At 31.9% G+C, this 17,238-nt stretch overlaps 1 protein-coding gene across 2 annotated transcripts; it reads left to right on the top strand.

Annotated features, from left to right (window-relative positions):
- Positions 1 to 417: 417 nt before the first annotated feature.
- Positions 418 to 11,326, top strand: LOC111913389 (sodium/hydrogen exchanger 8). Of its 2 annotated transcripts, none has more exons than XM_023909104.3 (24): positions 418 to 677; positions 764 to 990; positions 1,351 to 1,401; positions 1,517 to 1,608; positions 1,733 to 1,810; positions 2,179 to 2,336; positions 2,431 to 2,532; positions 2,623 to 2,740; positions 3,170 to 3,222; positions 3,350 to 3,415; positions 3,743 to 3,787; positions 3,908 to 3,963; positions 4,807 to 4,991; positions 5,526 to 5,573; positions 5,770 to 5,877; positions 6,246 to 6,477; positions 6,788 to 7,090; positions 7,172 to 7,269; positions 7,828 to 7,959; positions 8,045 to 8,263; positions 9,210 to 9,416; positions 9,531 to 9,798; positions 10,365 to 10,672; positions 10,741 to 11,326. In XM_023909104.3, exons 2-24 carry the CDS (start codon positions 783 to 785, stop codon positions 11,119 to 11,121), a joined length of 3,516 nt encoding a protein of 1,171 aa, XP_023764872.1. In that variant the 5' UTR covers positions 418 to 677; positions 764 to 782; the 3' UTR covers positions 11,122 to 11,326. The 2 variants fall into 2 exon arrangements, with proteins under 2 accessions (XP_023764872.1, XP_023764873.1); XM_023909105.3 differs by having other exon boundaries at positions 419 to 677; positions 10,753 to 11,326.
- The last annotated feature ends 5,912 nt before the right edge of the window (positions 11,327 to 17,238 follow it).

Below are 17,238 nucleotides of genomic sequence, written 5' to 3'. Positions count from 1 at the left end.
AACAACGGACTAAATGAGGAGGATTATGAAATATTTTAAATAGATGGAGATCAATAAGTTAAATTCACGTAAGAAAAACTATTAGAAAAAAAACTTAATAATTAAAGATACCACTTGATTTAAGGACAAAATTAATAGAAAAATAAGATACCAAAAATATTAAGTTATAATACAAGTTTATCACTAAAAATATTCTAACTTTTTATTTTGTCTTTGTGTGTCCTAATTTCATAAAGAATTTAAAGATAATCACAATAGTGGAAGATAGAAATGAATAAGATATTTACATTTATTTATTTGAATTAAATAAGAAAGAAAGTGACACAAAAGCATCATGTCAACATACTAAAACTAAACTAAAATAAATTTACATTTACATTTGATTATATAAATCGGTCAAACCTCCTTTTGGTTTGTAGTTTGTACTTTGTACATCTAAGAAACCAAATTCATGGCAATATTCCCGGTAGGAGTATCGTGTGGATGTTCGACACCTTAACACCGTCAATTACAGGATTCTTATTTAAAAAACTGAAACATATGTAATATTCCCTTCACTCCAATTTCACTGGATTTTGTCTTTCTTCGATTGCAATAAGATTCATGTGTAGTGTTTGACTTGACTACTGCTAAATCACTCTGCCCCTGTCTCTTTCAATTTCTCTCCTGATCCTCAGGTTTGCTTTCTCATCCCCTTTTACTTTGTTATGTGTATGTGTATGTGTATGAATAGATATGTCTTTGTTTCTGGTGATGTATGAAGGTCTCAATTGGTGTTGGCAATGGTATCGGTGGTTAAAAGCCCATGGCTAAACGTGATAATAGCGGCGGAGGAGGTTGATCCCGAGTCGTCTTCAAATCCTACAGACGCGGTGTTGTTCGTTGGGATTTCATTGGTGTTAGGAATCGCATCGAGGCATTTACTTAGAGGAACTAGAGTTCCTTATACAGTAGCACTGCTCGTTCTAGGCATCGCCATGGGATCAATAGGTTTGTGTAATTCGACAATTACGTGATCATGTCTTCATTCGTTGTTTTGATTTGATTTCGCGTTGAAGAAAACAATCGGAGTTCACGATTTGATGTATGTGGTTCAGTTGAACTATAACATCATACTTTCTCCAGCTGAGGTTTATGATATCTCGTTTCCTTGGTTCTCATTTATGATTTGAGTTGCTATATACTCTCTACTCACTTCAATATCAACTGATTGAAACAAAGTAAGCCACTGAAAAGGGTTCAGTGTTCTTACCAATTTCTATTTGATGATAAATTAGAATTTTGTCCATTGTAGATCACTTTAGTTACTGGAAAAAGGAATTACTAACTCAAAAGATCTTTATTCTGTAGAATATGGAACAAGCCATCGGTTAGGAAAAATTGGTGATGGAATCCGGATCTGTAAGTTCAATCAATCAACTTCTTTTCTTCAAATCAACTTCAAAAAAAAGAAAAAAGTCTTTGTGTATGTTATAGTTGCTTTATGCTTTAGGTTGCATATTTGGTTCATGTGCAGGGGCAAATATTGATCCTGATCTTCTATTAGCTGTTTTTCTTCCTGCTCTTCTTTTTGAAAGTTCATTTTCAATGGAGGTGCATCAAATAAAGGTTTGATTCTATACTTCTTTATGATAGTGTCTGTGAAATAAATTCTACTTCTCTTTACAGTAATTTTTTTTTAAATGTAACTTGTAAGATTATTCTTTGAAATAAATTCCACTTTTCTTTACAGAAATGCATGACACAAATGATGATTCTTGCTGGACCTGGGGTTCTAATATCCACATTCATTCTTGGAGCAGCTTTAAAGGTTTTCTTTAGGGTTTTGCTGTTTATGATGTGATTTTCTGTTTTCTAAAAAGTGCAAATTACAGAAAACAAAACATTATAATTTGTGCACTATAGCAGTTTAATCACTTATACTTTATTGTTTTCTGTCAAACCATAAAAGTTTCAGACATTTTTCCAAATTAACCTGTTTGACCTGATATAACTACTCAAAATGGTTAATTTAGAAATTTAGGTATAATAGGTCAAATGATTGATTTGGAAAAACATCTCAAATTTAGGTATATTAGTGGTTAAACCAAAGTAATGCCCAAAATATATGGCTTTTCTTTTTCTTTTTTATAATTTGAAGTTTCCCCTTTTAAGAAGAACCAAAATATATAACTGCAGCTAATTTTTCCATATAACTGGAGCTGGAAAACATCATTGTTGCTTGGAGGACTTCTAAGTGCTACAGATCCTGTTGCTGTTGTTGCTTTGTTAAAAGAACTTGGTGCAAGCAAAAAACTAAGCACTATTATAGAAGGCGAATCATTAATGAATGATGGGTATCAGTTTTCTGTTCCTCTATTACCTTGTCCAATTCCATTCCATTCTTTTGTGATTCCATTCCATCATTACAAGTTATATTTTTACATTCAGGACTGCAATTGTTGTGTATACACTTTTCTTCCGAATGGTAACTGGATCAACCTTTAGTTGGGGTTCTGTCATCAAGTTTTTAGCAACAGTATCTCTTGGAGCGTAAGTTTTTTTTTTTTTTTTTTAATCTTGAATTGTTTATATGATTTTTATGGTGTTTTTGATAATATTATTTATTTGAATTTGAATCAGTGTGGGAATGGGTATTGCATTTGGTTTGGTGTCTTATTTGTGGCTTGGATTTATTTTCAATGACACAGTGATAGAAATCACATTGACTCTTGCTGTTAGCTACCTTGCTTACTTTGCAGTATGTTTCCATTAAAGCTACATTTAGTTTAGGGAAGACTCAATAAAAGTCCTTATATTTTGGCCTTATAATCGATTTAGTCCTTATATATATATATATATATATATATATATATATATATATATATATATATATATATATATATATTCAGTTAAGTCCCAGAAACCGGAAATTGTATTCATTGTGACCCTTTTACCCGGTCAAAAAGTCATCCCACTTTCAAAATTTACACTTTTGGCCCTGATTTAAAAATTATATATATATATATATATATATATATATATATATATATATATATATATACATATATATAATATATAAGGACTAAATCGATTATGAGGCCAAAATATAAGGACTTTTATGGAGTTTTTCCTTTAGTTTATATAAATACATTTTGTATAAACCTAATTTGTATCTTTCTGTTAATAGTCTCAAGAAGGTGCTGATATATCTGGAGTATTAACAGTGATGACATTGGGAATGTGAGTTAAAATTAACATCAAATTTGTAAGATATTGACATTTGGTAATTATTGGATTTTGTTGACAAAAATGAATATTGTGGAATTTGTTGGTAAATGCTAATTTGAATAGGCAAAAATTTGAACAGGTTCTATGCTGCTGTTGCTAGAACTGCTTTCAAGGGTGAAGGACAACAAAGCTTGCATCATTTCTGGTATTTTCTTATCTTGATTTTTGTTATAATTAGTAGTAATAATCTTTAAAGGACAACACATTAGTAAAATATTCGTCATTTTTTCTGTGTCATTGAAACTCATAATACATTTTACGGATTTTTATTTGCTGATTTTGCAGGTTTTTTGATAAGATTTAAAGGGTTTCATATCATCTTTGCATTCAATTGAAAACAAGATGTCTAATGCTTGTTCTAGTAGTTTAGTACAATCTATTGTCTTCTTAAAACATGCATGAGAAATTTGAGAATACCAAATCTTGTGTAATACCCTTTTAATAATTAAGCCTTCTTTATGTTGTAATGTAGGGAAATGGTGGCATATATTGCTAATACACTGATCTTCATCTTAAGGTATGCATTCGTTGAAAAAAATAAATAAATAAATAACTTCTTGTATTTCATTATTTTGAGACACAAATTAATTAGAGGAATAACTTGATATGATCATTTTGTTTTTATTCTATTTTATAGTGGAGTAGTCATAGCTGAAGGTATACTTGGAGGTGATAGTATTCTTAAACATGAAAGTAAGCTCTCTTATTTGTTAAACATGAAATTAAGTGTTGTATGGGTAAAGTGATGAGTGTATGAATGATGGAAAATGACCATTTTACCCTTCTGTTTAAAAGTGATCCCAAATAATAATCGACTATTTAGTTAAGAATTGTTATAAAAAAGAAAATTTTTTAACTACGTGATTAATAATATCTAACAATCTATTCTTGGGGAAGAAGATGAGTGGATTTAAAAATTTAAATAGGTTTAAAAAGAAATAAAAAAGGAGAAAGTTTGGTTAAAGGGTAGCAACATTAAAAAAAAAAAAAAAAAGGTCTTAATGGATAAAAAGTAAAAACACCCTTCTCTCACTTAACCCATTAAGCCCATCTGTTTATATTAAGTCAAAAATAAACACTACTCTATATCTATCCAGAATAAGGCCCTGTTTCTTTTTTTTCTTCACTAAGTCCTGAATTAAAAAACTGTACTAAATATCTGAACTGATAAAGTATTGCTAATATAAATATTGTTTCTTTTTTGGACTGAATACACTGCCTGAATCTGAATAACCGACTATTTTACCCTCCTGTTTAAAAACAATAACTCATCATTTCTTTAATAATCGTTATAAAATATAAATATACATATTGACCATTTATTTAATATCCATAATAAACTAAAAAACGTACATCATCACATTAAATAACTTTTATACTTTTAAGTAAAGAAGAAACAACTTTATACATCTTAACCCATTAATGTGTCTTATAGTCCCATGTTCTTATTCTGAAAATAACTACATTGGTGTTATCCACTTTCTCTTAACATATTTAAGCATTTTGATTTATATATTTTTATTATGTGTTACACAGAAAGTGCTTGGGGATACCTGATCCTTCTGTATGTTTTTCTACAAATCTCAAGGGCTATAGTGGTTGCATCATTATATCCATTTTTAAGATATTTTGGTTATGGATTGGATTGGAAAGAAGGTGTTGTACTTGTGTGGTCTGGTTTAAGAGGTGCTGTAGCATTGTCTCTTTCCCTATCTGTTAAGGCAAGTTTTTTTTTTTTTTTTTTTTTTTTTTTTTTTTTTTTTTTTTTTTTTTTTTTCATTAATGAGTTGCAAAAAACAAGCGGAAGATTATTTTTTAGGTTAAAGACAGGTTTTTATACAAAAAATTTAACTTTCAGTAGTTAATTCGAAAAGAAAAATTTCTTAGAGTGGTTAAACCGAAAAAATTCCAAACTATAGTGGGTTGTAGAGAATTCAAAGTTTTATGTGGTGGTTATTTTTTGAAAACAGAAACAAACTCACTACAGTTAAAACAGAAAAATAAAATAAATAAATAAATACTTCTTTTGGTGGTTAAACCAAAAAAAAAAAAAAAAAAAAAAAAAAGTACATTGGTTTTTATGGACTTTTCCCTTTGTTAAATTTAAAATGTTTATGTACTTGTAATAGAGAGAAATGAAAGTAGGATGCTATAATTAACAAATAAATGAAAATATGTTGCTATTTCTTTTATATTTAAATATTCTTAAATATTTAGTTTTTATAATAAATCCCTTCTTATGTTTCTTTTCACAGCAATCCAGTGACACATCAACATACATTAATCGTGAAACAGGAGTACTGGTACTTTTCTTTCACTATACTGTATCTTTACATTATATATATATATATATATATATATATATATATATATATATATATATATATATATATATATATATATATATATATATATAATAGATCCTTGAAACTAAGTAAATTAGGAACAAGAAATTTGATGAATGATTTAAGTTATCAGATTGTTTGATGAATTATGCAGTTTGTATTCTTCACTGGAGGAATTGTGTTTTTAACACTTATCATAAATGGATCAACTACTCAGTTTGTTCTGAGGATGCTGGACATGGATAAGCTGTCAGCTGCTAAGGTACATTTATAAACTGGAATAAGTTACATTTTTGGTCCCCGAGTATAACTGATTTTTGCAATTTTGGTCCTAAAATGTTTTCTCTTGCAATTCTGGTCCTTATTTGCAGTATCCTAACAATTTTGGTTCTTATTTTGAACTATCATAATGATTTTGGTGCTTGCCCTGCCCCAAGTAAAATGACTATATTGCCCTTTTATCTGATTTTTTGTATGAAGACAATGACATGTGTTGTACAACTACAAGGGCAAGTATGCTTCTGTTTTTTTTTTTCTTTTCAAGTAAACCATTTTTCTTTCAAGTGAACGATAAGGGCAAGTAAAAATGACTATATTGCCCTTTTAAGTGGTTTTTAATGATTGTGGTAGAAACGTATACTGGATTACACAAAGTATGAAATGATGAACAAAGCTTTGGAGGCGTTTGGTGATCTTGTAGATGATGAGGAATTAGGTCCTGCAGATTGGCCCACTGTAAAGAAATACATCACATGTTTACATGAGGCAGAAGGAGAACGTATTCACCCTCACACTACATCACAAAATGATACAGATGTCGACCACATGCATCTTTCTGATATACGTATACGCTTCTTAAATGGTAACCAACTTAACTTCTTAAATGACCATTTTACCCTTACATTCCAAAACAACAAAAATTTTCCACAATACACATCAATTATACACCACATGCATCTTTCTGATATCTTAAATGGTAACCAACTTCTTAAATGACCATTTTACCCTTACATTCCAAAACACAAAAATTTCACAATACACATCAATATAACAATACTCATCAATGATACTGAATTACTGATGTACACCACATGCATCTTTCTGATATCTTAAATGACTATTTTACCCTTACTCATCAATTCATTGAGATAATATCTCTTGTCATTTGTTAGGTGTGCAAGCTGCTTATTGGGGGATGTTGGAGGAAGGAAGGATCAATCAGTTCACAGCAAACATTTTAATGCAATCTGTAGATGAAGCACTTGATTTGGTGTCATCTGAACCCTTATGTGATTGGAATGGATTGAAATCAAATGTTCATTTCCCTAATTATTATAAATTTCTCCAAACAAGCACTTTTCCTAGAAAGCTTGTGACATATTTCACAGTTGAAAGGTTGGAATCTGCATGTTACATATCTGCTGCATTTCTTCGTGCTCATAGGATTGCTAGACAACAACTACATGATTTCATTGGTAAGCATCTTTTTAATAAGAAAAAGAAAAAAAAAATACTAAGTTTGTTGAGGTACTAACATTATTATACTTCTTATTTAGGTGATAGTGAAATTGCTTTGGCTGTAATTAATGAGAGTGAAACAGAAGGAGAAGAAGCAAAAAAGTTCCTTGAAGATGTTCGCATTACATTTCCACAGGTTACCCTTTAAACAATATTTTCATTTATAGAAGACTCATGTGCTTTTTCTTTTTGACTTAATGAATTTCAAACACTTAAAAAATTGCATGCCTTTATGCTAACATGCTCCTTGTCATTGTGCTAACCTGCACCTAAATTATCTAATCTACAGTTTAGTGACCCTGTAGTTTGAAAATGGAATAATTACATGTTTAGTCCCTGTCCCTGTAGTTATATACTATTGTGGCCACTTTAGGTTGATTACAATTTTTGTCCTTATAGTATCGGATATTTATAGAAATAGTTCCTGCTTCCTGTATTATCAAATATTTGTGGAAATGGACCCTATGGAATAGTGTAATTACAGAAATTGTCCCCTGTTTCTTAAAATTACAGAATTGGTCCATGTTTAATTGAAAAGTTACAAAATATTTATTCTATTTGATAAATGATGTCGAAAGTACAAGATTATATGAATGCGATGGTATTATTAGTTAATGAATAATAAATACTTGAAGAGTAATACATTTTTATGCAAAAAAATCATGTATTATAATCTATAATGATGATTTTTTAGGTTTTACGTGTTTTAAAAACAAGGCAAGTGACATATTCAGTGCTGAATCACCTAATTGAATACGTTCAAGATCTTGAAAAGTCTGGATTATTAGAGGAGAAGGAATTGGTTCATCTTCATGATGCTGTCCAGGTAAATATTTTCTTCCCTAATTACCCTTTTTGGTAGTTTAAGAATTGAGAAGTAAGTAATTAATTATTCTAGTTTTTTAATGCAGACTGACTTGAAGAAACTTTTAAGAAATCCTCCTTTAGTTAAGATTCCCAAACCACATGATTTGATTAGTGCAAATCCTTTATTAGGAGCCCTTCCGGAAGCTGTTCGTGAGCAAATTGTGGGGTCCACAAAGGAGACAATGAAACTACGTGGGGTGGCTCTTTATAAGGAGGGATCCAAACCTAATGGCATTTGGTTGATTTCTAATGGCGTGGTGAAGGTAATTGATCCATTTCATGGAATCGGAATCGGAATGGTCCATTCCATTGGAATGAAAACAAGATGTTTGTACTTTTACCTGAGGGAAAAGAATGGAATGGGCCATTAGTTCCTTTCATTTTTGTTATTTTCCATTCTTTAAGTCCATTGTGGGATATTTATACAATCTTTTGTCTCAACTTTTTTGAGGATTTCATGATTTTAATTTAATAATAATTTTATGTTCTAAAGATAACGAAAAAATATCTTTTTTTTATAATCTTATTTGGACTTTAATGAGCTTTTACTATGTTTTACTTTTTTAGTTTTGTAAAGAGTAAATTACACGAATGGTCCCTATGGTTTGGGGGTAATTTGCACATTTGGTCCCTAACTTATTTTTTTAACTCGGAAGGTGTTAGTTTTTGTTGCGCGCTTGGTTCCTGTCTTACCTAAAAAGACTATTTTGCCCTTGATTTTTTAATTTATTTAAATAAACACACCCCAACCCCACTTCCACCTCACCTTACCTTATCTTACCTACCCCACCTCATTTAAATAAATTAAAAAATCAAGGGCAAAATAGTATTTTTAGGTAAGACAGGGACCAAGCGCGCAATAAAAACTAACTGTAGGGACCTTCCGAGTTAAAAAAAGTAAGTTAGGGACCAAACATGCAAATTACCCCAAACCGTAGGGACCATTCGTGTAATTTACTCTTTGTTAAATAAATAATTCTACAATTATGCTTAATTTCTTAATTTTTTGATATATACATATAATATAAAATATTCATAATTCGTTCCTGTAACATTCCATTCCATTCAACTAACATGGGTGTTTACTGTTAATTTCAATCCATCATAGAATGGAAAGGAAAAACGGAATGTAATTACTCATTCCATTCAGTCCAACCAAACATTTTTTAATTTTTGATAAATGGTTAATATATTTTTTTATTTCTACAGTGGGGAAGCAAGAGAATAAGAAACAAATACTCATTGCATCCAACATTTGCACATGGAAGCACTTTAGGCCTATATGAGGTCCTAATTGGAAAGCCTTACATATGTGACATTATTACTGATTCTGTAATAATGGGCTTCTTCATTGAATCTGAAAAAATACTTTCAGTTCTTGGAACCGATAATGCAGTTGAAGATTTTTTGTGGCAGGTAAGTAAGTTGAAAACAACAATTTCAGTTAATCTGGTAAAAAAAAAAGTAAAAACTATATGCTATATAATAAACAAATAAACAAAATACTATATTTTGGTATTTTGATTACAGGAAAGCTCAATCATACTATTGAAATTGTTGCTTCCTCAAATATTTGAAAAAATGACAATGCATGAGCTGAGAAGTCTTGTGGCAGAAAGATCAAGTATGAGCACGTATATAACAGGAGAAAGCTTTGAAATACCTCACAATATGATTGGTTTATTATTAGAAGGATTTATAAAAACACAATCCACTTTAGAACTTATTACTCCCCCAACTGCTTTATTCCCTACTTCATCACCTGACAAAAGTTTCCGAGTCTCAGAAATAGCAGCAGGTATTTTAAATATCCATCTTTTTTTATATATAAAAACTCAGGTTGTTGTACTGTGTTTGGTGTGCACTGGACTGAGATTGAGACTGAGACCCAGGCTGATGTTAACGGGACAAAATTGCAATTCTTTGCCCCGCCCAAAAAAAGGTGGGACAGGGACTCACTCTCGATCTCTCACTTGTGTAAAAAGACGTGAATGCCCCTCTCCTCCTCCTCCTCAATCATCAAAAATATCCGTAGGAGGCTTGTCCAGTCCTGTCCTGTCCTATCCTAAGAACGCAATCTGGACAAGCTTTTTAGGGCTATTTCTGACAATTGAGGACGAGGAGGGCATTTACGTCTTTTTACACAAGTGACAGATCGAGAGTGAGTCCCTGTCCCACCTTCTTAAATTGGGCAAAATTTTACGGCTATTTTCCATGAGGAGGGCATTTTTGTGTTTTTACACACAAGATAGCATTTCATGTCCCAATCCCACTTTTCTACTACAAAAATTTCTACCTTTTTTTTTTTTTTGACTTATAACAATGATTAATTTCATCATTTGTTTTTTTTAATGTGTTAAAAAGGTGCAAGTTTTACTCATCATGTGACATCATACGTAGTGGAGACAAGGGCAAGGGTGATCATGTTTGAGATTGGTGGATTTGAAACACTTCAAAGAAGGAAATCTTCATTAATATCACATAATGCCGAAAATAACCCTGGAAGATCATCCCCCTCAAGGGAACATAGTGGACTAATGATCTGGCCTGAACGCCATATTAAATCCAGACAACTTCTTGAAAATCCCAATCCCAATCCCAATCTGGATCATCATCAACACGGGAACAACTTTTCTGCCCGAGCAATGCAATTGAGCATGTATGGAAGCATGGTATGTTCCCTCATCTTCAAAAAAAAAAAAAAAAAAAAAAAAACTTTGTTGTAACATGTTTTAAAAAGTTTGTTAATCAGATTTCAAACGAAAGACACGGTAGTATCCATGCGTCTCCAAACAGAGAAACAAAACCACCAACCAGAAAGGCGTCTCAGTCTCAGCCTCAGTCTCACAGTAGGTCTTATCCGTGGGTCCCACCAACGGAAACCCGGCGGCTGATTTCTGTGAGATCCGAAGGGTCAGCGACAGTTGGAAGAAAAGTGAGTGTGGGAGAATTAAGGGGCCCGGGCCCACGTTTTAACCCACCATTAGAGACAAATGAAAATGAAAATGAAAATGAAAATCAGGAAATGGGTTATTCAAGTGATGATGATGATGGTGGTGATGATGAACATATTGTTAGAATCGATTCACCAAGTACACTCTCTTTCACACGACCTCCATAGGACCATAATAACCTTTTTTTTTTTTTAAACCTTTTTAGAAAATTAAAATTTCTAGAGGTGTTAAAAATGTCAAGTATGGTAATAATATCTCTGGTATGGTGTTGTAATTTTGTAAAATTAACAAATCAACTACGTTTCCTTTTTTGTTTATATTCTTTTAAGTTTTAATAAATGGGGACCACCAACCAGTCTCAATCTTGGATCATGTAGTATATTATTACTTATTTTGTTATGATCATAATTAGTTTTTCCGGAAAGTAATACTAGTAGTTTTCATAAACTTATAGAAAGATTGCTTCCACTGATTTAAATCTTACCAACTCCAAGATCAAACTGAACTAAATATCCGGTTGGGTTTGGTTGATAAACAGACATGAAAATCAGTAATCACGTACCAAAATCATTTTTTTTGTTTTTTTACAAATTTGTTGTGGTTTGAAACTTTGAATTTAGGTGTTTTTAGAGTTCAACCCAAATACCCAACAATTTTTGTAGTGTCAAAGTGTTTGTTTATAAGTTCGTTCCAAACATATATAGGATTCCAAACAAAATAAAATATAGGCACTCAAATTTTTTTATCCAAATGAATATGATCAATAATTTTATTAAAATTATATATATATATATATATATATATATATATATATATATATATATATATATATATATATATATATATATATATATATATATATATATATATATATATATATATATAGGGTTAAATATGAATCACATATATAACATGAGTGTAAGACCATTTTTGGTACATTAGATTAAAAAATGAGTGGTTAAGATGATGATGACATGATGATAATTAATTTGAATAAAATTAATGATTTTCTATTTTAAAATAACCAGTAATGGTAGATTGGTAAAATTGGCTAATAAGAAATTTTAGAAAGTGAATATATTAAGGGATACAATTTAAACTAGATTTCAAAAAATAAAATTAGATTTTATACATTTTAAGTTAATTAACACTAACAACATTATGATTGTAATCGATTGCAAATGGCTAGAAATTCTTATACAAAAAATGATTGTTGTGTGCCGATTCTTTAAGAATATTGTATGCTATATTCATTATTAATTAACACCATCGATTAAATTATATTCCTTGAGAATGATTGATAACTTCATTCATTCATTTCTTTTTGTTAATTATTGTTCCTATATTCTTCAAGAATATTGTATACTACAACATATATCATTAAGAATAACAATTTATATAAAAGATCATCTTTCTTATTTCAATATTAACATATTCTGTTAAAAATTATGAAAAAGTAATACAAATTATATTAAAAATATAAAAAATGACAAGTACATTCTATGAGAATGGAGTATATCCGATTAACAATGTACACAAGCTATCAATAAAAAACATTTTCACCAAACAAACCTATAATCCAAATCTTTCTCACAGATTATGTGAGAATGATTGAGAATACGTGAGTATAAATGAGAACGATATTCTTAGAGAATGTTTTCCATCAAATTCAAGTCCTCATATTGCCGCCATCACCTTCTTGCCTCGGGATACAAAATTCTTTAAAACATTATTGACAAAAAAACCTAAATAAAAAACAAAAATCATTATGAGTGGAATGTTTTTTTTATCTAAGTAAAGATTATGTGAGAATGAACACTAAATTTATAGTAATCAGTCTTTAAGAATGTGTTTTATCAAATTTATCGAAATAAATTTAGCAAAAACTGTCAAAATAATTTTAGCAAATTTATCTAAATTTTATAGTAATCATTCTTTAAGAATGTGTTTCATTGCCATTGCCAAAATGTAATCGTTTTACAATTTAGCAAAATTATAGGTTTTTTCACATTGTTTTAATTTTAATAGGTAAAATAAAAATAAATAAATAAAGTGTACCTGAGTGTATATAAAACAAATACTCTGACATGGAAGTCCATTTGAGTAGTGTTAACCAATGTATCACTTATACCAATTTCTATACTCTGGAAGGGATGAAAGACCATAGAATTTTAAACTTGAATTGAAATAAAAATTAGAAGAAAGGGACATAAATTACCTCAATACACGCAAGAAGGATCTGCAAAGCCAATTCGTGGCAATATTTTCCTTAAGTGGATGGAACCATATCTAGCTCATACCACCAGAACACAAAATGAGTCCATCTTGTTTTTAAGCAATCATGTATTTCAGGATAAAAATTACATAAATTACATATTTGTCAATTGTTTTTCATGTGTACTAAATACCAAATAACATATAGATAAAAGAATCTTATCTGAAATACCATACTTGTCCATTGCCTCCACATAGAATATGTTGATGTTTACATCAGCATCCCTCAATCAATAATTGACTGAACCACAAAGTCAAGAAACACAGACGGTGAATCATATGGATCAAGATCAACCTGAACAACATTAAATTAATAAATTCTAGTTATCATTACAATATTATAAGTTAATCACGTAACATTACTTGAATGATAAAATTATAGTAAGAACTTAAATATATAAATCATACCATCTCAAATTCCACTTGATAGTAGGCCCACTTGGCGCTTCTAATCCATAATCATGGTCTTTTGATACCTTCATTGATTTTTTTTGTTCTTTTAGATAATTGAGCTTCATGTTCTTCTTTAATTTTTAATATAAAAGTCTTGAGAACAACAACCTACATATCTCTATATTGTTAACCTGCTGATTTTAGAATTTTAATAGTCATGAATGTTTTTGTTAATAGATAATATCAAAACTTGTAGCAAAATAAGGATAATCAAATTTATACCAAAACTTGTAGCAAAATAAGGATAATCAAATTTATACCAGACATCTTGTTAGGTCCAGTTTAGTGTTGCGTCCTTTGGGCTCGTTAGCTAGTCCAAGTTTTGTCTCCGGTATGGGCCTGTCCATCCGTGAGTTTAGTTTAGGGTTTATTATATATAGATGCTTTCATGCATTCTTAACGTAAGATTGAGATAGATTTGATAGCGTACAATTTCTTATCTTTTGTAACCCTAGAATCCTCTACAGCGGAAGTTCTTCATCGAGCTCTGCTGAGGATTGAGTTAATCAAATCATTCGATACATTCAGATCCATACTTGTGTTTATTTCGTTACTGTTTCTGTTTTATTTATTTACCTGTTACAAAGATCTAATCGATCAAAGAGTTTTCGAACTCATCAATTGGTATCAGAGCAGGAGACTGTGTAATTCATACACATCTTTTCTGTGAAAGAAGCGATTAGGGTTATTCCGCATTAACTGATATTTATTGAGCTGTCACTCCATAATTGACGTATCTCTTTATTTATTCGTTTGCCCTAATATTAAATATTACAAGTCTGATCTTTCAAACAGGTTAAACGATCAAGCATGGACGATTCTCAATCTAATCCTATCAACATCTCAAACAGCATTGGATCAACGACGAAGATTCCTATTCTATACACCCAGGATTACGAAGTTTGGGCTCATCATTTTGAAGACTATGTCATCGGATCTGAAGATAATGGGTATCTTATTTGGGAAGCCATTGTGTCTGGACCATTTGCTCACTCAGGAACATCCAAGATCATTAAAACTCAGAAAGAGTATAATGATCTGTTAAAAGATGTTAAAGACGTTGCTCAAGACGAAAAGGAAAAGTTTCAGTGCAACATTAAAGCATTGAGACTAATCCGATTCCTGTAGTACCGCTAAAGAAATCTGGGATAGGTTGCGAGAGCTGTATTCCACTGATGAAGATTTAGAGCATTATATTCAGACCTTGCTTTTGTCTGAGTTTGGTGAATTTAAGTAGAATTCTGATGAAACTGTCACTCAGACGTTTGATCGCTTCAATCATCTTCTTAGCAAGATGATCAAACATGATATAGAAAGGAAGTTGATTGAACAGAAGGTCACCTTTTTGAATGGCCTAAGATCTGAATGGAGAGCTGTCGTGTCTACAGTTAAAGCTCATGAGCAGTTCAAGTCATATTCATTGGCAAAGCTGGTGGGAATTCTGAAATCCCAAGAAAAGATTGTCATGCAAGAAAAGAATGTGGTCTCAAGTTTGGGGTCCTTGGCCCTCCTATCAAAAGGCAAGAATGCAATGGAAGACGAAGATCTGAACCTAGAGGACTATGATCTTACATTAGAAGATTATGCTATGATGGTATCCAATCCCAAGAGGTTCATCAAGAAGAGGTTTCCTACCAATAAAAACAGAAATTGGCAGGAAAGCTACAGTTCTGAGAAGGTAAGGGAGGAGCCGAAGACAGAGGAACCAAAGAAAGAGGCGAAGGTTGAAGGAGATTCTGGCGTTAGCTGCTATTACTGTGGAGGAAAGAACCATTATGCTAAAGATTGTGTTCTGAAGAAAATGGCAGAGAAAGATGAGGAAAAAGATGAAGAGGCTGTCTTGATGAAAAAGCTGGAAGAGATCAAGAGGAAGAAAGCTGCTACTAACCCTTCTATGAATGCTCTTATTGTATAGGGTTCGGCAGAGGATGACGAGTTCGGTGGCGTGCAGGTATGGTCAACCGACTCAGAGGATGATGAAGTGAGAAAGCCTTCACATGGAAAGGCATATGTTGCAAGGGGTGACAAAAGCAGTGGAAAGTGTTTTGTGGTGACTGATGTATCTCACATAAGGGGATACAATACTGATGGTGGAAACGAGGACACCAAGGAGCGAGAGGACTTATGCTTCACAGCAAAACCTCTCAGTGTGCAGATCAATGAGCTTGATGAATTGATCAAGAAGGTACAATCTCTCTTTATTTCATTCAAAGTCCCACAGAAATCATATGAAAAAGAATTAAATAGCTTAAATTCAAGAATCTCAAATCTGGATAGTTGTTTAACTCAAACACGGGTCACCAATTCTAACCTAACTGACCAAATAAGTAGGGTGTCTTCCAAGAGTGAGGAGCGAAGGATGTGGATAGAGCAAAAAGAGTCGGAGCTGATAAAGTCTAGGGATGAAAACATTTATTTACAAAGAGACAATTTAAAACTTTTAAAACAGAGAAATGTTTTTTGTTTGATTGCTAAACGACTTTATGCTAACATCACTCAATTACATTTAAATTGTGAAATAGGGCAGAAAATACATCGCATGATTTTACCCTTCCTTGAGTTTAAGGAGGATGAAATCGATGCTGAAGCATATAACTGCGAAAGTGTTGTATCGTCTGATGATGTGAATCCCACTTACATGTATGGTCTGGACAAAATAGAATCTTTCATAAAGTCCAAGGACCATAAGGACATGCTGAAAAACCTTTTGGATGAAAACGATAAGCTGAAACTATACAAAAATTTGACTCGTTGAGTGCCAATTTGAGTTCAGAAAATAAAATTGATGTTGAAAACGCATCTGAACTTAATGAGGACGATAATATGAGTGAAATTTCTATAGAGGAAGTAGTCGACTGTTCTGAGTTTATCAAGAGCGAACCCGAAAACCACAAAAATCTTATTTCTGAAAATTCTGTGGAGTTCGCTCGTTTGTCCCAAAATAGGTCCCTGATTCTTGAAGAAAAGGCTGTGGTGTACCAAAAGGTGAGAACAACACCAAATCAAGTGTACAAGGTCACAGGAGTAACCGAGCATCAAACAGCCGAACTCACTACTATAGTGAACGAAGATAACGCAGATGGCTGTGATGAGTTCTTTTGGTATGCTCCTATGGATAATGTCGACGAAACTGTTGGTCTGTCAGAACGAACGTCCTGGAAAACCAAAGGCAGATATGTACCAGAGCCACTGAACAAGCCTGACAACTTCGACGTGCCAAGCACTAGTGGTACAAAAGAAGTTCCTGTAGAAGAACTCACTTCCACAAGCGAAACATCATCTGTGAAAAGTGAACCGGCTGACAAGAAGCAGAAGCAAAAGGCTAACATCCACAAATAGCCAAAACAAGTGAAAGATCAAAAGCAGCAGAGGAATCTGAGATACAAAAAGAACCTCTCAGAGCGAAAGCAGATTTGGCGATCTCAAAACGCCCATTTCTCATATCACGATAAGAATTCAAAGCAAGAGAAAAAGGATTTCAGGCCACATGAGGAACATAACCGAAAGGACAGGTTCGGTTCAAGTAGCAACCGAAAGGACAGGTTCGGTCCCGAAAA

This window comes from Lactuca sativa, chromosome 5 (genome assembly GCF_002870075.4).
Source record: "Lactuca sativa cultivar Salinas chromosome 5, Lsat_Salinas_v11, whole genome shotgun sequence".
NCBI classification, from domain to species: domain Eukaryota; kingdom Viridiplantae; phylum Streptophyta; class Magnoliopsida; order Asterales; family Asteraceae; genus Lactuca; species Lactuca sativa.
Note: the sequence above shows the minus strand (reverse complement) of the source record. Positions and strands in the feature narration are given on the sequence as shown.

What these genes read in the sequence shown, in the direction of transcription:
- LOC111913389 (XM_023909104.3), top strand. Translation starts at nt 783, where the DNA reads ATGGTATCGGTGGTTAAAAGCCCATGGCTAAACGTGATAATAGCGGCG. An exon ending in TAGTATTCTTAAACATGAAA is followed by an intron (nt 3,964 to 4,806) that starts GTAAGCTCTCTT and finishes TGTGTTACACAG; the next exon opens with AAAGTGCTTGGGGATACCTG. An exon ending in CTCTTTCCCTATCTGTTAAG is followed by an intron (nt 4,992 to 5,525) that starts GCAAGTTTTTTT and finishes TTCTTTTCACAG; the next exon opens with CAATCCAGTGACACATCAAC.